At 36.6% G+C, this 25,181-nt stretch overlaps 3 protein-coding genes and 1 long non-coding RNA gene across 11 annotated transcripts; 3 read left to right on the forward strand and 1 right to left on the reverse strand.

Annotated features, from left to right (window-relative positions):
- Window positions 1–530: 530 nt before the first annotated feature.
- LOC109094658 (protein rapunzel-like) lies at window positions 531–1,662 on the forward strand. Its single transcript, XM_019108378.2, has one exon. The coding sequence runs from the start codon at window positions 531–533 to the stop codon at window positions 1,209–1,211; it is 681 nt and encodes a 226-aa protein (XP_018963923.1). The 3' UTR covers window positions 1,212–1,662.
- A 2,074-nt stretch (window positions 1,663–3,736) lies between these two features.
- On the forward strand, window positions 3,737–6,580 carry LOC122148042 (protein rapunzel-like). Its single transcript, XM_042773171.1, has 2 exons — window positions 3,737–3,863; window positions 5,020–6,580. The coding sequence occupies exon 2, from the start codon at window positions 5,022–5,024 to the stop codon at window positions 6,201–6,203; it is 1,182 nt and encodes a 393-aa protein (XP_042629105.1). The 5' UTR covers window positions 3,737–3,863; window positions 5,020–5,021; the 3' UTR covers window positions 6,204–6,580.
- LOC122148043 lies at window positions 5,040–19,758 on the reverse strand. Its single transcript, XR_006162035.1, has 3 exons — window positions 19,470–19,758; window positions 5,958–6,157; window positions 5,040–5,174 (listed from the first exon to the last, which is right to left on the reverse strand). It is a non-coding gene; the product is annotated as an uncharacterized LOC122148043 (long non-coding RNA).
- Window positions 14,642–24,563, forward strand: LOC109105083 (protein rapunzel-like). 8 transcript variants are annotated; one of them, XM_019118435.2, is made up of 3 exons: window positions 14,669–14,779; window positions 15,266–15,372; window positions 16,715–18,457. In XM_019118435.2, exon 3 carries the CDS (start codon window positions 16,759–16,761, stop codon window positions 17,938–17,940), a length of 1,182 nt encoding a protein of 393 aa, XP_018973980.1. In that variant the 5' UTR covers window positions 14,669–14,779; window positions 15,266–15,372; window positions 16,715–16,758; the 3' UTR covers window positions 17,941–18,457. The 8 variants fall into 8 exon arrangements, with proteins under 8 accessions (XP_018973981.1, XP_018973980.1, XP_018973974.1 ...); XM_019118429.2 differs by lacking the exons at window positions 15,266–15,372; window positions 16,715–18,457 and adding exons at window positions 22,403–22,462; window positions 22,897–24,563 and having other exon boundaries at window positions 14,694–14,779; XM_019118434.2 differs by lacking the exons at window positions 15,266–15,372; window positions 16,715–18,457 and adding exons at window positions 22,403–22,462; window positions 22,917–24,563 and having other exon boundaries at window positions 14,732–14,779.
- Window positions 24,564–25,181: the final 618 nt, after the last annotated feature.

Here is a 25,181-nt window from a genome sequence, read left to right on the forward strand (position 1 = left end):
TCAGAACGTGGATTCATTCAGAAAGGAAATAAACGACCGTTCTCAAGAGTGAGACCTTGAATGATTCACCTAAACGATTCATTCAAAAACGCTTATTTAGGAACGACACATGCAACTTTTTTGAGCAAATCACTTAATCATTCCACCAAAAGATTTGTTAAAAAAAGATGATACATTCTGAAACTAAACAAGCGACTGTCTTTATGATTGAGTCATAGAATCATACAATCAGCTGATTCGTTCAAAACGCTGATTCATTTCCAAAGGAAACAAGTGAATTACTGGTTTGTTCAAAAACGCTTATTTTGCAATAAAATTGTTATTCAACCGATTCGTTCATTTGGAAATGAAATACAACCTACTGTGTGCTGCACAGAGACGCCAACAGCCTCAAAAAATTCACAAAATAAATTAATTAAAAAAACAAAAACAAAAATTACCATATTTTAGGTGGTAATACTGTGTGCCTTTGTATCATCAGTTTCTTCTTAAGGTAAACATCACTGGGAAGGGCTCTTCCTCCAGACACAATGGCTGCAAGTGAGACCTTAGAAGACCAAGACAAGCTGAAGAGGGGTCTAGTGAAGGTTCTGGAATGTGTGGCCACCATCTCATCTGCAGCAGCGGTGGTCAATCCCATCTTCGGCGTGGCTGGTTCTCTCATCCGGGTGGTGCTGCACCATGTGGATGATGAAGACATTCAGAAACTCAAACGTGAGTTTGGCAGCGTGACTCGAGCTCTGGACGAAATCTCACAACAGAACCAGAATGTATTGCTTCAGATCAGGAAGGAGACTGTGGACGGCCTGTACTGTCGTGTAGAAGAAAACATTCGTAATCAGTTCTCCAAATTCATGGACACTGTGGAGGTATCAGCAGCACATGAACAGCGCAAGAAAGAATTTCAAATGAGCTTTGTGATCAACCAGTGTGACCAGAACCTCCACACACTGTATGGCGGCGTTATGGGCGAATCAAAGATCTTCTGCCAGCCCATCCTAGAGGTCTACATGAGACATTCACAGGGTGACCAGCGTGTCATGGAAAACCTCTGCACTCGACTCACATACCTGTTCTGCATCGGCCTCATTGCTCTGATGAGTTACGCAGCGATTGTCGGGGATGATGAGGAAGCTCTGCACATCGAGTGGGAAGAGAAAATGAAAGATGTGGCCAAAAAGATGTCAGAAGTGTTAAACAGTTATGAGTGATTTTACCCCACTATTCTCAGCCAACTTCTCTTTTATTTATCTTTCTATTATCTGTTTGATCTGTCATTGCCCTAGCAACTGCTGTCTATCTAGTTGTCTATCTATCCATATAGCTGTCCGTCTCACTCAAAACACTGTAGCAGCTGAACAACTTAACCCATTCCTACTGTATTCCTGCAAATACTTGCACTTTTGAAACAAGAGTGATATTGAACTGTCATATATTAATGTTATTTTTTGACAGTGATGTACAGTGCACTCTAACTGAATCTGCACAAGCCAAAATCAAAGTAATCATTTATCTTTAATGCAAAATATTGTTACAAATCTCTCATTCCAATGACATATAGCCTTAAAAATCTCTCTAGAATGTCATTTAGTTGGTATATTTTTTTGGTATTGTTTAATGTATTCTGCAGTATTATGAATAAACAAAGATATGAGGAATACACATATTCTTGATTTCATTTCAAGACACACAGTTTAAGTCAGCCACAGTGAGCAATAGTGTCAAATAGTGTTTTAAGTGTTTTATGTTTATATGGAGTGACAGTTTACAGGTAAAATATTTAGCAGCTGGTATAAATTATATATATATATATATATATATACTATATAAACATACATACATACAAAAATACAAAAACATAAAAACAAAAAAAACAAAAAAAAACCAAAAAAACTAAAAAAAAATTTATTAAATGTAATTTATATGCATAACTGATTAAACCATATCTATTAAGTTTTTTGAATGTGTGCAATTTCTTCAGATTACATATACAAGATTTATACACACTCCAAAAACAAATACATTGTGATCGAGCTAATAATAGTAGCACCTTCTTTTCTTATTATGAAGAAGAAGAAGAAAAAAAAAAAAGAAATTCAGACTTCAACTGACCCATTGTGACTCTCTGTCAGACAACTCTTCAGCCAAATCCTGAACCATAACTGGCCAGAGAGAGTCCTGGATACACATGACTGTACGAAATGAATGAATAAAAATAAAGTAATAATAAACGGAGCAATTCCAATAGGGTCCTCGCACTGCAGTGCTCGGGCCCTAATAATAATGATAAACATTCTATGTGCCGAGGTGTGGAAATGCCATTAATGCATTACATTTAACATCATTGTTCTTCTAATACTAGTGACCAGAGCAAGTTGTCATAAAGGCTTTATATAATAATATAAGTCATAATATTGAGTAATCAACTTTATACATGCTTTTACGTAGAAGTGGTTGTCTATGTTTTCAAACACTAAGTTCTAAAATTAGGACATTTTACACTCAAAATTAAAATTACAAAATCATTATAATGCTCTGTTGGGTAAACAAGATGCCGACCATCAAAGCCACACTGAAATACATTCAGTCATATAATGAAGCTATTCTTAATTGGCTGTTCTCAAGGTCAGTTTTTACTTTGGGGCAAGTTGTCACATTGATACTCTCTTTATCTCTTGCTTATACTCACATAAACAATTTCTTGTATTTTGCTGCTTTATACAGTTTAATTTTATACAGCCATTTTTGTTGGTGAAAATAATTTAATGAATTGTGCTTCTCTCCTTTAAATTAAATTATTAGCCATTTTATTATATATATATATATATATATATATATATATATATATATATATATATATATATATATAAGCAAAATCAAATCAGCATCAATAAACAGCATAATCATATTGTGACAACTTACCCCATAAACTCTGCCAGAAACATGTTTTTTTTTGTTTTTTTTCTTCTGGACAATTATGGTCGAAACGTCAACATTTTATTAACATTACGTACTTCTCCAAAAACATTATTATTATTTTTTTTTTTTTTTTAAACAAGCCTATATCTTAATAAAATTATCTCTGGATGAAAAACTGTGACAACTAGCCCCAGTCTAATACGTGAATTATATATGTGCCTACAATCATTAATTAATCTTTAATAAATAATAACAATAAATATTCATAACATTTTTATTAAAAAGTTTTAGTTTCAAAAGTGGCATCTACAGTATGTAACCCTTGAGCTATCCATTATTTGCGCACAATCTATTAGACACAAATGTACACTATTATAAAAAATGTAATATAATAGTATAATGATATTATACTAACTAGTATACAATGTGTGATAGAAATACCTTCTTTGGGATAGTGAGATACGAAAATCCCAAATCTGCGCACGTTCACGTTAATCCAGTGGCGCGTGAGATGTTGCGCACGAAGCAAAATAAACTGCACTTAAACGTGTAAAAATTGATCTCTGAGCAGCACATCACAGATCCATCTGTAAACAAGCTATAAAAATACACCGCAATCAAATATGAATCATTGATCCGACAGTTACCAACAGCTTCCCAAAACCACCCCAAACCTATCAGTGCGCGCAACCCTCTCGTCTCTTTCTCTCTTTCTCTCTCTCTCTCTCTCTCTCTCTCTCTCTCTCTCTCTCTCTCTCTCTCTCTCTGGCCATGCTCACATCGTTTCACACTCACACACACACACACACACACACACACACACACACATATCGTTTCCACAGTGAGCATATGATCACGACATTTTGCTTTGAAGTCGAACCTGAAACTGTGGGAATAATTTGGAAACTTGGAGGTCATTCCAGCAGCTCTTCATCGTGAGAGGCGTGAGAAACCTGTTTTACATATATTTTTTTTGCTAGGGATGATGATGTGATGTCAAGGATGCGCATGATTAGGACACATTCATGTGAGGCAGACTGCATTAGAGCTTTAGACAGACTAGCAAGGTGTGTCCTGAACTCTGGATTCACAAATGTAGCCTAAATCATTTATTATGTGTTTTATTGAACAACATTATTTTTAAAGTCATCTATCATTATTTCAGCTCCATAGTTATTTATCCTTATTGTGCATGGTTAATCTTTAAAAGCCACATTAACCATTTAAGGGTGACTTTAGATCCAAACCTTTTATGACTGTCCTTTGTATATGTCATTATGTTTTTAAAAATGTAAATAGCTGACAAAGTGGTGATGCACATTTGAAATAGCTACTATAGAATATAGACAGACAGACAGACAGACAGATAGATAGATAGATAGATAGATAGATAGATAAAAAGATATATAGATACATATAAAATGTCTTATGATGCTGCAGAGATATACATTAAAAAATATCTATTAACCATTAAAAATTTCATATTATTCATAAATCCCATCATTTAATTTGAAGAAAACTGAAAAAAAATTGTTTTTACACTTTTTCTGTTCAAACTCAGTTAAATCACATTACCTTTTACATTTATGTGAACACAAATCAAACTAAATCAAATCATTTGCATTTGTAATGTACATGATTCAGTGCATTATGAAAATAAATGTAAAAATATAGCCTAAATTATTCATGTATTTATTGAACAACATTTTATTTTTATTTTAAATGTCTCAGTCAGATGATCATTTAATTTGAAGAAAGCTGAACAAAAACTTGACATCAACCTCAATTAAAACAACTTTTTGTTTATGTAAAAATAAAACAATGATTCAGTGCATTTTGAAATAAAAAATAACTAAATTTACATGCATAATGCAGATCAGTTATGAAAACTAGTGGGTTGTACTAATATAAGAAATTAATAGAAAATGTATTGCATCACTTGCTTATAACATCATCGTTTTCTTAAAATATGTTTAAAACATAATTAAATATAATTCAATGCAAACTACATACATCGTTTAAAAATGTCTCTTAAGTGTATTATAAATCAAATTACTATTGTTCTTTGTGTGTGTTGTGGTTGTGGTTTTGCTTTTAAAGAAATGTCCAGTCCACTAGAGCGGATTGTAGCCCAGAAGAAGGAGGCCATTGAAGCCGTAATGGAGATGTTTGAGAGAGGAGCAGAGGTGCTGGCCAGCGCTGTTGGGGAGCTGTGTCCTCTTTTTGAAGCTTCTGCTCCAGTTTTGAGGCTGGTTCTGGAAAATGTGGAAAGCAAGGAGATCACATATGTCAAAGATCAGTTTCTAGTTGTGAGGCGCAAATTAGATGTCCTCTCATGTCAGTTACAGGACATTGACTCTGAGATCAGAAGGAGACGTTTGGATTCCCAGTTCTTCTCTGTGGAGGAAAATTTGCGGAACCAGTTTAGAAAATACATAGACATTCTGGAGGCTAAACCTGAGTATAAAGAGGTCAAAAAACGCTTGTTCTTAGAGCATTTTTTCATAACAGGTGGAGAGAAAAATCTCTGTGTGCTTTATGATGCTGTGATGGGGAACAGCACGTTTGGGGAGCCAATCCTGGATGTTGTGGAACAATACGAGGCCAGAAACAGAAGGGTCCTGGAAGACTTCTGCGTCAGGCTGAAGGAGCTGCTCTGCTTGGGAATCATCGCTCTGCTGGGATATTGTTTCCTTACTCAGGGTGAGGAATCAGAGCAGGAGAAGGTTCAAGAGTGGAGCACGAAGATCCAAGAAATTGAAACGAAAATGAAGGAAACGATACAGAAATGTGTGGATTCGTTTCCAGAGCAAGCTGAACTGGACATCAAGAGGCTTGTGAAGGAGAAAGAAGATGGGAACCTTCAGGAAACGGCTCAGGAACTGCTGGACTTCCTGGTGAAGAAGTACGACTGGGTGAGCTGGTCCATCAGAGCCATTAGTAACTTGGGCAAAATTAGCAACTTGAGAGCTGGACAAAACTTTCAGTGTGTGGCTGGACAGAATTATTTTGAAGTATCTCAAGGAAACGACACCAACCTAGTGATCTCGTTCAGCAGCAACCCTCAGCCTGTGCCCAACGAGAGCGTAAAACAGACGATGGAGGGCCCTGCGAGGAAGAGAGATGCCAAAGCTGTTGTGGAGCTTCTGGAGAAGCAGTTAGCTGGGTTTCTGGTTCATGCCATCAGTCGTCACAAGGACAGCTTTGCTCTGTCGAGTTTTCCTGAAGAATGTCACTACTGGGAGAAACATAAGAAAGTGAATGTGTGTGTGCATTCAGAATAGATTTAGACAAACAAATAATTACTAATATTATATATCTAACATTTTGCAACTAGCAATTTTACATTATTCATGATCTATAAGTCCTTGAAAAACTGCAGCATTGTTATATGTTTATTGTAAGGTTGCTATCACCTGTCCAAATGTAAGTTTAAAATTATTATTTTTCACAGCTTGTTTTAGTGCATATTTCTCTCCTGATTCAGACAAGTTGACTTTTTCAGCAGAGAGAGCAATATTATAGAATACTCGTCTTTTAGCTGGAAGCAATGGTTTGAAGTTAAAAAAATGTCTTGATGGATTTGTTTCTTATAAACAATCAGCGTTAGGCATAACAAGACATTAATTGATGGACTGGAGTGGTGAGGATTACTTGTAGATTATTGTGATGTTTTTATCAGCTGTCTGGACTCTCATTCTGACGGCACCCATTCACTGCAGAGGATAGGTTGACTGTTTTTGCTTTATTACTGGGCATGTTTGCATCATAATGTTATAATATAACTGAATGTCTATCTGAAAATATTCCCTTTAAATGCAGAAGGCAGCAAACATGTTAAATGCTGTGGGATTATGTAAACAAATGCTTTGTAGTAATAAAAACTGAAGCAATATGACTTGACAATACTGGCAAACAAAAGTGCTTCCCCATTTAGCCTGCATGATAATAACATGAGCTGACAGTATCTGTTGCTCATCAGCCATAAAAAAGCCCACGGCAAGACGTCTCAGGAAATTAATGCATGTCTTGCACATCCGAGAGGACATGATGTTAGACTAAAATATACCCTTTAAAAATTCATGTCAGTTCAAAGTTGAATTTATATATTCCCAAGAAACAATTTTAAGCTTTTTTTCAAGATTACAGGCAATAAGAAATCTAATTTCAGTTTTCTGTCTGGTATGGCATGTTTCACGTTAACATGGCTAACAAGCGATTGTTGACATTCATTGCTATTAACTCTCTAAAGTGGACACATATAGCACTCAAAGCCACTTCTAATTAAATTACTGCTTTTGTACATAAGTCAGCAGTTTCTGGCCACGGGCTGCAGAAATAGAGGGTGAGTAACCTTTCACTGTTAATATACAGACGACGAGCGCCAGAGTGCTGTGATCAGCTCTCCAGATCCACTCATTAAGATCACTGAAGTGCAGATAGAGGGAACAATCCATCATTTTACACCCAGTATAGGGCCTTAAGCTAGTATGTGATCATATTGCTGCTGCTACAAAAAATTATACTTTTTAAAGCAGATCAGCCATTAGTGTCTACACATAAAGACTGATATAGCATTAATAATTCAATATGAATTTTTTTTTTTCTGACATCTGTTCCAGAAGTATCCTTCCCAATAATTTTTACCATACAGAAAATAAATTGGGGGGAAAATGCTCAATAAAGAGTCCAAGATCATGATCCAAACAAACCAGCTGTGAGATGGATGAAAACATTACAAACTTTACAAAACATTTTTAAAAGGCACAATACAAGTTCAGTTGTAATTGTAAAAAATTGCTCAATTTATGAAGAATTCTCATCCCATGAAGCACTGCAAAAAACGTTAATCAAAAACAATGACACAATATGAACCTATTGATTTAGACCAGTGTTATTTTACCCCCATGTGGTTCCAAACCTGTTAAAGCTTCAGTAATCAGTCTTCGGAACACAATTTAAGATGAATTTTGGATGAAAACCGGGAGGCATGTGACTGTCACATAGACTGCCAAGTAAATAACAATGCCAAGGTCCATAAAAGGTATGAAAGTCATCGTCAGAATACTCCATCTGCCATCAGATGTGCAATCTATGTTATATGAAGCGACGGGAACACTTTTGGTAAGCAAAGAAAACAAATATAACGACTTTATTCAACAATTCCTTTGTGCAAGGTTTCCAGTGACATTGGCTTCCAGTAATGCTGCTTGATATTTCAAACTGGTATTTGATGTTATATTATTTTAATTCGTGATCATAAAATACACTTGTAGCGCAAAAAGTTTTACTGTTTAATGCACTTTGTTATTCTTCCAGTTATTTAATAAATCAGAAGTCTCGTGGATAGAAACTCATGTATTCATTAGCGGTTGGAGCTATTGATCCATGTGGCTCGCTTTCATCTCTGATAAAGGTTTTTTAGTGGCTAACACCTGTCTGCTACTAATTTAAAACATATGTATTTTATTTTGGTATGACATAGTGACAATACAGTTGAAATACAGTACTTTTTACACTAAATAAAAAGAAATATTGTCTGTTGTTGTGCACATTCTGCTGGCAGATGGCGCCAAAAACACATTGGAATTAGTTGATGACGTTTAATATCAGCAAACTCAGCACTAAATAGTAAACCACGCACACACACACACACACACACACACACACACACACACACACACAAAAGCTTTAGTTGTTAAAACAGTTGAAATACATACTTTATCAAATATTTTGCATTATTATATAATGAAAATAAAGGCCCAACCTACCCTAGGAAAGTCAATATCAATATTTAATAAACCAATAAGTGATTTTGGCCCAACATCACAGTATTGCCAGATATACTGCATCAATCCCATGATACCTCACTCTGGTTGCATCTGCCAATCCCAGCCTGAGCTAATGACATTACCTATTCATCAGAGTGGACCATCGACCGGCCTCCTGGCCTTAAGTGGCCTGATCTGATAAAAAGCATTAAAACATTTGTACTGTGACACACACCAGCTCACCCTCAGCCTTCGCACAGGATTCATCCTTCTGATGTGTCTGACTGTGTTTATCAAACCACTGAATATATAGATTTCTTCACAGAATGGTAATGGTAACTAAGGAATTACATGCATTCCTTCTCCTCCGTCTGTCTCGGAGGACTCATCAGCAATCTGGAATCACTCTCTGTCTCACTGTTTTCTCTCTGGTGGTAAGATAAGCTCAACTCCTCCGCTCTGTGTCTCCTCAGCACTGCAGTATATCAGACTGTCAATAAACCTCCCTCTCTTCTGCCTGATTCATTCCCACAACACTTTCAACTTTGACAGAAAGCAACTGCTTCCCTTCCATGACAGTGTCACTTTCATGCCAGTGATATTATTATTATAGTAATAGTAATTATTATTATTATAATAAACAAGGTTTGAAAAAAGTGTGACAATCTCTTTGAATGAACTGCATTGTAGATATATACAATGTTTGATATTATTTTATTTTTTTTACTGATATTCACACTTTTCCACTATCAGTTATCAATTCTTAAAAACCAGGTCTACAGATTGATGCCATCTAGTGGGTCTCTATAGAAAAAACACCCAAATACAGCATTACATATCTAACTTTAACAGAAATCAAACTTCAAAGGTCAAGTAATTTATATAATATAAACATAAATATTTATAAAAATATTATTATACAATTTATATAAATAATAAAATTAATTGACAGTAAATTTACAAAAAAGCACTTATTGTGCACATAAGTTATATATAACATTAGTAATATATATTCACAATTAATTAATTTTTCTGCAACAGCCAATCATTTTCAAATTATTAAATTTTTACTATCTCCAAATGTATGTAATCATTTGAGTATGATTGACTGTTGCATACAAATTCATTAATTAAAAATGCAAATAAGCACTTTTTGTGATTGTATATATATGTATGTATATGAAATTATTAAATAAATACAATCATTTTTTATTGGACACTTAAAAATAAAAAATTACCAATATTAGTATCAGTATTAAAAAAGCACAGTTTGTGTTGCAGTCTTCTTCGAACTGCACTGAAAAAAAAAGGAAACAAATTAGGCATCATGTCATGAGATGTTATTAATCTTTGTTGTGCTCTCTGTGGTTATTTATTTTGGGATGCGAGTTCAGTTTAAACTCAATGTGAAAGGGTCAAGAGCGTGAGAAACAAACATCTATGCAAGCTGGAACAGTGCAATTAGGAAGAAATTGCTGGGATTAATAAACTGCAGAATAAAATGAACTTTATAATCAACCCTCTGTGTACTGCAAAGGTTTTATGAAATAAAGAATAATTTGCGACCTATGAGTTCATTCAAAAGAAAATCTGTCCTCCTAATGGTGTGTTGATCTTGCTTTGGCAAACATGAGTAGAGACAGATGAATGTTTTCTCATGGATTTCACAACATTTTTCAATTCATGTAAGGGGTGTACTGGACCAAATTTCACAATACATACAGATGTTTCATACAAAATATTCCTAAAACAGCATAGTGCACTTATATCTGTCTTTTAAACTACCAAAAACATACTGTATGTGAAATTTGAAACCAACGACCCTCTTAGCTAAAGTACACAGTGCAAACTGGTCTGACAGGAACTGGTTAAACAAACAGGGTCATGTGGGAAGAGAGGACAGATCTGGTGTGTATTCCAGTGAACTTCATCTCTGGACTGGGAATGGTTTATAAAAGTCATTTATCTGTTAAGAGATCTCCGTGCAATTTATCCTGGACTGACTTCCAGATCCCGGATGCTCTTCATCTTTTTGTTGAAGGTTTAATGTTATGGATAAATGATTTATATACACTGTAAATATGCTCTCTTTTTTGTACTGTTTCAGTTTTTCTAAAATTTTTTGTTTAATTCAATGTCTTGTCATTTTCTGTTTGTGAAATTTAGCAATTTCTGAGTGACTTTTTTTCCCTACACAAGATTTATTAAGTAATAAATTAACGGTTGACAGAGTGGGAGAATTTTAGACCTGACGCTTAAATATAAAGTAATATTTAATCAGCAGGCAATAACTAATCAGCTTTTTATAGCTTCTTTCCTGACAAAACCACAACAGTCATCTGTAACACACAGCCTTCCTCTAGTTTTCTATCTGTCTGTTGCAGTGCTGACAGTCTAACGCTCATGCCAGTACATTTTATCTCTGAGTTCTTGGTGGAGCATCACGTTATCACCAAAGTGACCCTGTACTCTGATAAAACCCAAACAAAATGGATGACCATAAACGTCCTTCAGGCAATAACATTGGATTCACATAACGATTTCTGTGCAAATGGTCAGACGTTACATTTTAAATTCACAACAATGAATCATCCACATTTCTGAGCATGAGGACAACCAAAATGAGATGACAAACAAAGGTTAAATGACAAATGATCATAAATTAACTCCAATGCCCTTCACAAGACAAAACAGCCACGCATTAATGCAGAACTGCAAAGCGGTGTCCTTCTCTTTTCATTGCTGTCTGGGCTGTAATCACATTTCCCATTTACATAAGGCTGAGGTTTTTAAAGGGCAGAGAGAGAGATGCTTTAGGAAATCTGACTGAAATCAATACAGACATACTTTAAGTCAGCCAAAACACTGCTAAACCAACTCACCATCAATATATACAGTGGGTATAGAAATATAGAATCACCCCCTTTAAAATAATCACATTTTGTTGCTTTGCAGCCTGAAATAAAGACAGACACAGTTTTTGTTTTATCCAGCAGTATTTACAACTTATAACATCCAAGTTGAAAGATAAAACACCAACATGTCATAAAGAAATAAATAAATAAAAACAGAATCACTGAGCTGGAAAAAGGATCACCCCCTTGTGACAGTATTTTGCTGAACCACCTCTTGATTTAATTACAGCCTTTAGTCTTTTGGGATATGTCTCTACCAACTTTAAAATATTTATCCACTCTTTTTTGCAGAACTGCTTAAGTTTAGTTCAATTTGATGGTGAGCATTTGTGGACTGCAGGCTTCAATGCATTCCACAGATTTTCAGTGGGGTTTAAGTCTGAGCTCTGACTAGGCCATGCATGCAAGGACATTCATATATCTGGATATTCAGCTGGATAAAACAAAAACTGTCTGTCTTCATTTCAGGCTGCAAAGCAACTAAATTCTTTTGCATACCCACTGTATATACAGTATATAGCCCAGCTATACCTATATATATATATATATATATATATATATATATGTATGTGTGTGTGTGTGTGTGTGTGTGTGTGTGTGTGTGTGTGTGTGTGTGTGTGTGTGTGTGTGTGTGTGTGTGTGTGTGTGTGTGTGTGTGTAGAAACACAGCTATCTATTTTATGTGGAATAAATTGCCAATATATGAGATTTTTACTGTTGTTACTGTCATTTCCTCTTAAGTTTTTTTTCTTTTTTTTTTCAGACCAGAGGAAGCAGAGATATTCAGGTCTGTCATTAACCAGCGCTTAAAACTTAAAGTGCTAAAAATAATATGGAGTAGCTCATTTGCATTGGATATTTCCTCTTTTGTAGATTCAGTACATCTTTTTGTTTGTCCTGTCTCACATGACAGACGTTGGCACATTTACAATGACGCACACATTGAATCTTTTCCAATGAAACATTCAGCCAAGACAAACCACATGATTACGTCTTGATGATTCTTGGAAGACCCCCTTGAATGATCTTTTAGTTTCAGTTAAGAAGACAAACCTGTCTGAATAATTCCAATTTAACAGTTATTCAACATGGCCTGCAGCCAATTCACACATAAAATAATCCCCACAATTTACTCTTACAGTTTACCCAATAGGCATGCTAATACTTGTTTACTTGCAGAAAAAAATTTATCAGATTCACTGTCTAGTATACAGATTTGTAAAATGAAAATTAAAAAGCTTGACTTTTTATACAATATCAGATTTGCTTCATAAGAAATATATCTGAACCCCAGTGACATCTTGTGGCTCCATAAATAAGCACTGCACTACTCACAGTTATATTTAAGATGAGGATAATATTTAAAATACATCATGTGGCATAAAAAAGCCAATGTTTTGCAATTGCAGAAGCAAGCAACACTATTACTATTGCTCATATCTGTTTTTCAAAACCCCTAAGCGTTAGTAATAAACTTGTGTTGTGCATAAATCACATCTCACATTTTCCATTTACTTTACATTTACTTTATTTCAGTGCTCATAATAAATATTATTGATGAAAAAATTCATGCAGTGAACTATCCTGCCCTTTCTTGCACACCTTGCATAACTGTCAATCTGACAGATTTGTTGTTGTTGTTCAGACCAAAGTAAAAACGTAATCCTCTTTTTTTTAACTTTACATCATGACTCCTGCTAAATTAGAAAAAATAATGCATGAGCAGGGATTTCCAATACAGAGAATGGCTATTCGGAAGACACACTTAACACACTACAAGATATGGAAGCAGTTTTTAGTCATTCATTGCTTTAATATTTGAGATCATCTTATGCCTAATAGTGTGTGGTCGACTGATTTGCTTTAGACAAAGAGACCATTAACAAATCAAATTATATGCTTATATTTTCTTTAATTCTAGAGTGTTGCTATGGTATTCTGGGTGGTTTCTAAGTCAATGCTGGGTGAAAAGTAACAGCACTCTTGTCAACAAGCTGAGGTAAAATTCATGCCTGTACAATATGGGAAGAGAAGTCTAATTCTTAAAGTTAGGAATTATGTGCATTAGTCATTTGATTGTACTTCTAATAGATATTTTTGGAAAGTATGGATCTTAACCTGCCACAACACACTCTGTTTCTAATGCACGTGCAACAGTGCTCACACCCTGCATTACGGTGTACATCACTGTTTATGAGCAAAACTGATTTGCATAGTACAAGATCTAACAGTGACATGAAGATTTGAAACTCTAAAGCCAGACCCTCTGTAATCCACAACAGCCCCCTGTTCTTCTACAGGCAAGTCAATGCATGCCAGTGTGTCCCAGTGACCGCTTCAGCACAAAGGCTCTGGGTTTGTTTGCCTGCCATGCTGCAAACAGTAGAGTCTTTCTAAAGCAGTGTGACGGAAGTGACCTAGAAGCATTGGGCCCCCAAAGGCTTTTTTCACACAAATTTTGGATTGGCATCTTGCTCGCCAAAGTCTCCTAAAAGAAAAACGAAAATTTGAAGATTGCAAAATAATAATAATAATAATAATAATAATCATTTATCCTGCTGATGCATGGTGACCACTACAGTTCTGGCCATTCAGAGTGTGATATTATACACAAATTACTTATCTTTGACATATACACAATTCTGGTACATCACTGTTATTTTTATACATCGTTATGATTTTTATTTATGGAAGCACACTTTCAACATTCAAATTGCAGTGGACAAATGTGTAATGGGAATAATTCTTTATTTTTTAATTTAAAACAACTGTTTTCTATTTCACTTTACTTTAAAATGTAATTTATTCAGTTTACCATATCGTCTCACATAGAAGCCACTGTGAGTGTCTGTACCCATGACAACCCGTGTAGAAGGGCAGAGCATGCAGGATGTTTAAAATGGAAAGACGCTTCTAAGCCTTTCTGGCACTATACCAATACATGGAAATTTTTCTCATAGAAGGCATGTTTACAGGATGTTATCTGTCTGTATGCCTGTCCCTCATCTCTTCTAGTGGGCTCAGAGGAATGCTGGCAGGGGATGGAGTTAATCTGAAGGGGGAGTGCCGCAGGAGAGAGTCTATATATATATGCGGACCCTGGGAGGCTGGTGGTTTTAGTTGGACTCTGTTGGAACACTGGAGAACACCTCTGAACATTTCATCAGACTAACGGTGAGTCTTTTTATTTATTTATTTTGCCTTTGTCCATTTCCATTTATCATCCTTTCCTTTCTCCTTTTTCATATTTTGTTATTTTATGGGCAAACTTTATAGAGCATTCATTAAAAAGTCACAAATATAAAAATAGCTGGCCTATGATCTATGCTTTTTGTCATGAACAGTAGGAGAAGACACTTTACGGGAATCATTGTGATGTTGATGCCAATCAATATTGACTTAAGCACAACATCCTGCCACATTATATCCATATAACACTGGATGTTGTGTTTAAGTCAATATACTGACTGCCACGAAGCTCTAAGCAGCATTTGGATAGAAATAAGGGATGTGGCTCTGAACTTGAACAGTTCCTCTTTTTTAGAATCAGTTGGTTGGTTCCTTTCCTTTTTTCCACAGAGTAGAACCACCAAAAACAGTGTTTTTGATACAAGTTATTAGACTGAATTTATTTTAAACTTATTTTATTTTCTAATGAAGTCATTCTCTTTCTCAAATCGGACACATCCTGGAGTCTTAATTTCAACGCCATCTTAATTATTCTTACAAAGGAGGACTTGAAACAATCAGGATCATTGTATTGTTCAGTAAGTATTGTTTAGCTCCTAATTCCATTGAGATCAGAATGCTCCTTTAAAAGATGCATTGTTGAGTTCTACATGCTTATCATTCATAATAATAGCAACTGAATTCGCGTAATTGTTCACATAATCCACTAAATCATTATGTGAGACATAATTGCATCAGAGCCAAATTAAGTCTTTGATCTCTGAAATATGTTTATCAAATGTCAGGTTTAGTTTTGTATTTTTATTTGTGTTTATTCTGTATGTAAAAATCGGAGTCATATGGTGTAGAATATGGTTTCACCGCAGGACAAGTGTTTTGGTTACAGATTTTCTCAGATCTGGGTGTGCCTTTTTTTCTTTATATTGAGTCTTGGGAAATTAGATACGAGTGTGATATGTGGGGAGTCGTGGCCTAATGGTTAGAGAGTCGGACTCCCAATCGAAGGGTTGTGAGTTCGAGTCTCGGGCCGGCAGGAATTGTGGGTGGGGGGAGTGCATGTACAGTTCTCTCTCCTCCTACAATACCATGACTTAGGTGCCCTTGAGCAAGGCATCGAACCCCCAACTGCTCCCCGGGCGCCGCAGCATAAAAATGGCTGCCCACTGCTCCGGGTGTGTGTTCACAGTGTGTGTGTGTGTGTTCACTGCTCTGTGTGTGTGCACTTCGGATGGGTTAAATGCAGAGCACGAATTCTGAGTATGGGTCACCATACTTGGCTGAATGTCACGTCACTTTCACTTGTCACTTTCATATCATCTCCCTTGTGTAATCAAAGTGCCCAGAAATGTTCTGAAATGCTTAACAGCTAAAGCCGTCAAATATATTCTCCCAGCAACCCCTCCTGAAAACATCTGCTTTGCTATAAATCTGGGGTTTAAATGCTTTATTCCCCAAAGAAGGGGAGCGAACAGCTCTCCAATTCATGATGACTGTGTGCTCATAATACTAATAATAAAGTGTGCTTGAAGCACAAAAAAAAAAAAAAACCTTTTAGCTTGTTTGGCTTTAATTCTCATAGTAGACACCTGATCTCGCTAATCTGCCTTTATTGTTGTATAATTTGCTGAGACTTAGCTGGTGGGGTGTAAGGTGGAACTGGACATGCCCGAACAAAACCAGAAATTTTCCTTTTCCTTTTTTTTTTTTAAATGGCTCAAGCCCATGAAAAACATGTATAAATGTACAAACTCTCTGGTATTGCTGCCCCTGTGGTGTGGCTGTCCAGTTCATCTCAGGTTACTGTTAAGGTCCCATCCTGAGCAAACAAATATGACCCTTAGAAATGTCTGCATTGATTTTATTATTGATTTTTACGTTGTGGCTTCCATTTTATGATATATATGCCTTGATCTGTTACAGACAAGGGTAAGAAGGATAAGACGGCCTCTCTGATTTGAACCACAATGAATCGGGTGGAAGAATGGGTTTTGGAGAACAAGGACAAGATCGAGAAAGGAGTGGAAATCATGGGGCAAGGCTGCGAGGTTTTAGCAGCCACCGTGGGACAGTTCCACCCCATCCTGGAGGCCGTGTTTTTGGCCTCGTCCGAGCTCCTCGGAAACCCAGAAGGCAAAGAGGCCAAGTTCCTGGCTGAGCAGTTTGAAAAGATCAACCAGAAACTTGAAGGTATTCAAGATGAAATCGACCAAATTGCTTTGGAGATGCAGCGGACGACCATGAATAAGCAGAATTTTGACCGCGAGGCGAAGATAATCAGTCAGTATGAGAAGTTTCAAGACTTTGTCAATGCTAAGCCCAAGTTCAAGGAGAAGAAGAAGGAGAAGTTTATAACCCAGTATGAGAACACTGGTGGTGATCTGAACATTGATTCCTTGTACAATGCTGTAACTGGAGAGAATATCTCTGGAGATGCCATGTTGGACACGGTGGTGACCACAGAGCAAAGGAGCAGGAAGCCAGTGGAGGAGTTCTGTGCCAGATTGAAGAAGATATTTGTCATGGGAATTATATCAGTCATGGGTCATGCCGCCCTGAAAGAGGGAGCAGTAGGCGAGGTCATGGTGAAGAAATGGCAGGATCGCATGGAAGACGTAGAGACACGCATGAAAGCGGCGGTGGATGACTGCATTAAGAATTTCCCTCTGCAGGCCAAAACAGATGTGGAGCACCAACTTCTGGAGCGACAAGCCAAAACTGACCCAGAGTTCACAGGATTAATAATGGATATCCTTGCGAAGAAATATTACTGGGTTTCCTGGTCAGTTCGGGTCTTCAACCACAGCGGCATATTCTTCTGGAATTGGCTCGCTGGCAAAAAGTACCATGGAAGTGGTGGAGGTGGCAACTTTTTTGATCTTCTGACCCCAAACAACATCAGAATCGTGGTGTCTTTCAGTGCAGACCCCAAACCGATTAACAAGAGCCAGATTGTAGATCAGATAGAGATGCAAAAGTTGAAGGGGAACATGCAGTCTGTGGCTCAGACGCTGTGGAAGATGTTTCCCAACACTGTGGTCCATGCCATTAGCTGCTATAAGAAAATAGAAGAGAAAAACAACTTCCAGCCAGAATGTTTCTACTTCGGGAGGCACAAAAGGGCATACCTGTGCATTCATTCTGAATAGACATGCAAAAAACTGAATTGGGAATCAGTCTGCTAAGTATATACTTCTGGTTTAGAAATTCTGATTATATGAAATAGTAGGCCATTAAAAAGCAAACCTTGACTGAACTGTTACTGCAGACCTACAAAGCATATTAATGCTGGTTCACTTTATTTTTGCATGTCAGTGCATAAAAGGACCATGAAGATAAATATATGTGTGTGTGACCAAACAAAAATGTGGACATTTCGGATAGAAGCTGTATACTTTGTAGTTTCAAATTCATTTGAAAGAGCAGTTGAGTGGAGAAAACTTAAATGATCAACAGACTCGTGAGGTTTCATTGTTAGTCGTGGTGTCTACAATCAAACAGCATTTCATTTCAACTTTAGATTGCAGTAAAAGTCTTTACTGGAAAAATGTTATAATGAGCATTCAGTTAACTAGATATAGCCTATACTCTGTAATCCAGGAATCATGTCCGTTTCTTGCTTATGATGGTATGTAATCACAAATAAAACAACTATGTTTTATACAATTTGTTTCAAAGTATCAAAAGCTATCCAAATGGGTTTAAAATATAGATCTTATTATACATACAGACATTAAAATTTTGTATGTCAATCTGTCACAGCTTTGTTTTCATTTGCAAGGTTAATATAAGGTTCATATTATATTATAAATAATAAAAGGACAACACATAAATTCTTGAACTGCAATATGGTATTGTTGTGAAAACTACGGTCACTGTGGTAAATTCTAAAGGGTTAATGACAATACTTCACTCATTTTCTTACAATAGTAACAAAAGATTTAGTAATTTAGTGTAAACCATGGTACATTTTGTACTTTTTATACTTAAATATTTATTTTACACCAGACACGTAAACCATACTTCATGTTTTGTTGGAAACAATGTTGCAATGGTAAGTAAATTTTGTAATAGATAAAGGACAATACTTGAAATTCCTTGAGTGTAGTTGAAGGGTGTGCCACGCGCTTTAGAGAAGAACAAGCGCATGATCAGACTCGAGACAGATCTGCGTCAACTTTTGCTTTATTTTATTCAAAACCATTTGTGATCGATTGGAAGGTGAGTTTTGGTTCATAACAGAACTTATGTGTTCTCTAGTCTAAACGTCTGTGCGCTGTAGTTTCAGTTTTTGCTCCTGAAAAGTTTTTTGGGGCGTTTCTCTTCAGTCTGCTGTCCGCCTGTTACATGTTCTCCAGCTCGCGACGTCGATGTGTTTTAAACACGAGTGAGATTCATAACGGATAGACTTTCACGAAAAATGAACTTCTCTGTAATTTAATCGCATTTGTTACCGTTCTGAAGAACTCTTGAGTGTTTGTTTGACTCTTATCTCTGCAGTCTAAACCAGGAAGTGTTTATGTCAACAGGCATTGTATGAACTTTTCCAGCCTGATAGGTGAACTAAATCCTATCTGAAGTAACATTTAATCGCTTCCCTTTCTTTCCGTAAGTGTCGGTGGACATTTTGTTATGAACTAATCTGTATCCTGTGAAAAACAAGGAGTGATTAACCTACCTTTGCGTCAGCGGGGGTGCAGGTAGAGTCAGTCGGTCGTTATCGCAAAATAAACCTCGACAGGGGTCTCGTGTCTCTCTGAAGCCGTTTATTTTGCGAAAGTTACCAACTGACATTGTGGTTGTACGTTGTTCCACGTATTATACCACTAAGTTAATGCTTAACAAACAAACAAACATAGAAATAACTAAAAAAAAAAAATACACATTAAATATAATGCTACATGTGAAATATTATTCAGTTGAAATTATTTGCGATAAAAACCGCGAAGGGCACAAACGTTTTCTGGAGGAACGGTTGCCCTGGACAACGGTTAAGGAACTATTTGATGGCCCGCCTGCTATTAACCAATCAGAATCAAGTATTCGAGACAGCGTCTTTAAAGGGATACTCCATCCCAGAATGAAAATTTTGTCATTAATCACTTACCCCCATGTCGTTCCAAACCCGTAAAAGCTTTGTTCGTCTTCGGAACACAATTTAAGATATTTTGGATTAAAACTGGGAGGCTTGAGACTGACCCATTGACTGCCAAATAAATAACAGTGTCAAGGTCCAGGAAAGTATGACAAGCATCGTCAGAATAGTTCATCTGCCATCAGTGATTCAACCGTAACGTTATGAAGACGAGAATGCTTTTTGTGCAAGAAGAAAACAAAAAAAACGTCTTTATTCAACAATTCCTCTCCTCTGTGTCTCTCCAAATCAGCATAGCGCCATTTTGGCAAATTTGACTAGTATGCAAGTGGCATACGCTCTTCTGTGTCAGCCGTGCTGCGCAGATGCTCTGTTTGCTTTCAAACCAACGCGTAAATACACGTAAAAAACATATCTTTGTGGCGCGGCTGATACAGAAGAGCGTAAGCCACTTACGTACTAGTCGAATTTGTCAAAATGGCACTACACTGATTTGGAGAGACAGAGGAGAGGAATTGTTGAATAAAGTCGTTATTTTTGTTTTCTTCATGTACAAAAAGTATTCTCATCTTCATAACGTTACGGTTGAATCACTGATGTTCTTGTAACATATTTTCAGCTACATTAACTACATCTAAAATTGTACCCACATAATTTTATCATATGTTATCATTGGAATTGTGCAATGTTGGATTGTAACCCATATAGGAGATCTGACTTTTTTAATATGTGTGTAATAAATTCAGTTGAGGCTATTAGCTAAGGGCCCCGTTTAGTGTATTTTGTATGATCCATGCCAAAAGATCTTTGCAATGGTCAGCATTTCAAATGTGCATACAGGTCTATTTTGGTTGAGTGGTGAACACTGCGAAATTAGTGAGATTACATCTTGTAATGCTGGAATTTTTTAGCTGCTGCCCAGTGAAAAAGAGCATAATATGGATGTCTGGAGTGAAGCTGTCATGGTGTTTTCCTTGTATTGTTTCCATGGTTACTGAGGTGCTTTGGAAAAAAAGGTTCTTGCTCAGCTAGTTGAACTAACCTGCTTTTCATTTCCACACCTGTGTTGGCACCAGCCAGAAACATTAATGGAAAATCATCAGTTTTGGTGAATGCTATCATAATCGTACTGTTGTATTGTATATTGTAAACATATATTCATAGAATATGATCTTATTTTGTTTGTTTAATATTACACTATCCGTCAAAAGTTTGCATACACCTACTCAAAACTTTATTATCACTTTTTCCACATTTTCAAATAATGTGAAAGGCATTAAAATGATTATTTTCTTTTGTTTGGAAAAACAATTTGTATATAGAAACTATTTAGATTAAAGCACAAACCTTTAGATCACAAGACATTTAGTCTGTCTTGGACTGTCTTTGGGCTGGTGGTGCATATGATCTACTAGGAAGTTTTGGCCTGTACTCTATGTTGCATCATTAAAGGGTTACTTCACCCAGAAATGAAAATTCTGTCATTAATAACTCACCCTCATGTCATTCCAAACCCGTAAGACAAATTAAGATATTTCTGATGCATTCTGACAGTTCTTTGAACCCTCCCATAGACAGCAAGGGTCCTTACACGATCAACGTCCAGAAACATAGCAAGGAGATCGGTAAAATAATACATGTGACATCAGGGGTTCAACCGTGATATTACGAAACTACGAGAATACTTTTTGTGCACAAAAGAAAAAAAACAGCGACTTTATTCAACAATTCGGTCTCCTCCGCATCACCCTAGCACCATTTTGGAGAGTGTTCTGTGTCAGCCGCACCACACGGATACGTTGTTTTCATTCAAATCAAAGCACAAACAACGTAGAAAACGTATCCACGTGGCGCAGCTGATACAGAATAGCATACACTGTTTGTGTTCAGTGTAAACTCTCCAAAATGGCGTTACAGGGTGACGCGAAGAAACAAATTGTTGAATAAAGTCGTTTTTTTTTTTTTCTTTTGCACACAAAAAGTATTCTCGTAGCTTCCTAATATTACGGTTGAACCCCTGATGTCACATGGATTATTTTACCGATCTCTTCGCTACGTTCCTGGACGTTGATCGTGTAAGGACCCTTGCTGTCTATGGGAGGGTCAGAGAGCTGTCAGATTCCATCAAAAAATCTTCATTTGTTTTCCGAAGATGAACGGAGGTCATACGGTTGTGGAACGACATGAGGGTGAGTAATTAATGACATAATTTAGATTTTTGGGTGAGCTAGCCCTTTAACATTTGGAAAAGGGGAAATCCATTTGAACTGTTTCCAACTGAAACAACTGTACTCTGTATTATTATGTATTGCATAATGTATGACTAAGTGTTTAAACATTATTTGACAATCACTTTAGTGCATGTTTGAATTGAATTCCATTTCTTTCTTGAATATGTAGGTGTGGTTGTCAGTGAGAGCAAGCATCTGTTAGCATGTGTGCCTACACCTGGTGTGTATTGTTGCTGCTTTTATGGTTTGTAAAACATATTTCTCATTTCCCTTATCTCTTTACAGCAAGCCCACCCTGACTCACACTGAACACTCAAAGATTGAGAGGAACGAGGACTGACACATGTAAGTTTCTTTCCGTATACCATTCTCAGAAGACAAAGATATTTCGTAGTAAATCATAATATGGCCTTGAAGCCCTATACAATTTGTTAGATTGCACAAGCAAATTAGTAGCCTCAGTAAATCAGAGCCTTAAAGGAATGGTTCACTGAAAAAACAAATAGCTGGAAATGTACTTACCCATAGGCCTTCAAAGATGTAAACAAGTTTGTTTCTTCATCAGAACTGATTCTGAGAACTGATTCTGTTCTGATGAAGAAACAAACTCATCTACATATTGTATGGCCTGAGGGTGAGTACATTTTCTGCAAATTTAAATTTTTGGGTGAACTATTCCTTTAAATTTAATACAACGGTAACATGCTGGAATTACAATCATGGTGTTTCAAGTATTATTTCTTATGACATTTATTATGTAATGATCTAATTTTAAACAGAGACGTTTTTGCTGTTGAAGCTGAAAGATGGCCGAGCAGCTGCAGAAGCTTGTTGCACAGAAGAAGGATGTTGTCGAGACAGTCATGGAAGTGTTTGAGCAGGGCGCAGAAGTGGTGGCCAGCATTGCTGGAGATCTGTTCCCTGTGTTCTCCATCGCAGCTCCGATCGTGAAGCTGGCGCTGGATAACGTGGAAAGCAAAGAGGCTGAGTACATGAAGGAGCAGTTCCAGAAAGTGCGAGATCGCCTGGAAGTCGTTTCTGAAGAAGTCCAGCAGATAAACCAGGAGATCAAGAAGAGCGGCATAGATGCCACCTACTTCTCCGTGGAGGAGAACCTGACCAACCAGTTCCGCAAATTCATGGATGTCCTGAATGCGAAACCTAAGTTCAGAGATGTCAGAAAGAAAACGTTCCTGGAGCACTTCAACAGGACAGGGGGTGATAAAAACCTGCACATTCTTTACAACGCTGTAACCGGGGATAACTTCTCAGGAGAGTCTGTGCTGGAAATCACTCTGAATTACGAGCAGAAGAGCCGCAGGGCGGTGGAGGAGTTTTGCGCTACCCTCAAAAAGTTGTTCTGTGTCGGTTTGATCGCCTTACTGGGACACTCAGCATTGAAAGGCGATGACGATGAGGAGAAGCTGCTTCAAGATTGGGGTGAGAAGATGAAAGTGGTGCAGAATAAAATGAACATCGTGATTGAAGACTGCATCAACAGCTTTCCGACGCAGGCCGAGCTGGACGCCAAACGCATAGTGAGAGACCAAAGCGACAAAAGCAACCAGCAACTGGCCGACTTGCTGGTAGAGCACCTGAAAAAGAAGTACGACTGGGTTTGCTGGTCAGTCCGCATCTTTAACTCCCCCACCGGCCTGTTCACCAAAAAGAAAGTCTTCCACGTTTTGACGGGAAAGAGTCGCTTTCAGGTGCCATCGTCAGATGACAAGCTAAACGTTGTGGTCTCCTACAGCGCCTCACCTGAACCTGTCGATAAAGCCCGGATACAGAGCCTGATTTCAGAGCAGAAGAATCAGAAGAAGGTCAAAATGACGCCGTTGGCTGAACAGCTTTTTGAGACAATCCCTGTTAGTGTGGTTCACACAATCAAGACCTCATGCAAAGATCTGGGCTTCTCCAGCAGCTTCTCTGACGAGCTGCACTTCTTTGAAGAATTCAAGAAGTTCCATGTATTTATTCATTCTGCTTAAACACAGAGGAGAGATAGAAAGATTAACAGATGTTGTAGGATGACATTTGATTCAACAACTATAATTTGACTACTTAACCTCTGTAAGGTTATGACTTAATGACCAAAATTAACTGTTGTACTCTACACTTTCTTTCTTTTTTTTAATCTTTTTTTTTTCCTAGTAATGCCTTTATCTCTGCTTGTTTTAAAGCTGCAAATTAACACTTTAATATATCAAATCTGTGTTTTAATATACCAAGTGTTTTGTACTCCCTTATTAGTGTATTTAGTAGGTGATGGTAGTGTTTTAGGGACTATGCTGGTAATACAGGTAGTTTCAGGCGGCTCGCCAACAGACCGTCCATGTATGCAAGATGTTTGCACAGTTGTGTTTAAAAGTTGAGAACACTTGTGAGGAAGAACTAATTGCTAGATTTGACAAAGTTATTCAGGTTAAGTCTTTGACAGAAACAATTCTAGGTATTTAGATATTCTTAAGCAAAACTGAATATTCATTTTCTTTTTTATATTTTAAGTAGTGCTGTCAAACAATTAATTGCAAGTAATCGCATCCAAAACAAAAGGTTTTTTTTTTGTTTTGTTTACATAATATATGTGTGTGTACTGTGTATATTTATGTTTATATAAATACACACACGCATTTATATGTTTAAGAAAAATGCTTTTGTTATTTATATATATATATATATATATATCGATATATATATATATATATATATATATATATATGCGTAAATATTTGTAAAAAAAAAAATGCATATATGTTTGTATTTATATATACATAATAAATATACAGAGTACACGCGCATATTTTGCAAAAAAATGTAAAAAAAAAAATTATTTTGGATGCGATTAATCTTATGACAGCGCTAATTTTAAGTTCTTACCTTAAAATAATATAAAGTAATAAGTAAGAATAAATAAATAATAAATGACAAAAACAAAAATACTTAAAGGACAAAAAGTGGGCTAACATAAGCAAAGCATAGAAAAAAAGATTTGTAAAAAATCATTACAGGGAGAACTTGAAGAAAAATTTTTGTTTTCTCAGTTTGTATGAAATAATCAGTA

This window comes from Cyprinus carpio, chromosome A16 (assembly GCF_018340385.1).
Source record: "Cyprinus carpio isolate SPL01 chromosome A16, ASM1834038v1, whole genome shotgun sequence".
NCBI classification, from domain to species: domain Eukaryota; kingdom Metazoa; phylum Chordata; class Actinopteri; order Cypriniformes; family Cyprinidae; genus Cyprinus; species Cyprinus carpio.

Bases quoted from the DNA above. Each gene is read 5' to 3' on its own strand.
- LOC109094658 (XM_019108378.2), top strand. From the start codon at position 531: ATGGCTGCAAGTGAGACCTTAGAAGACCAAGACAAGCTGAAGAGGGGT.
- LOC122148042 (XM_042773171.1), top strand. From the start codon at position 5,022: ATGTCCAGTCCACTAGAGCGGATTGTAGCCCAGAAGAAGGAGGCCATT.
- LOC109105083 (XM_019118429.2), top strand. From the start codon at position 22,924: ATGGCCGAGCAGCTGCAGAAGCTTGTTGCACAGAAGAAGGATGTTGTC.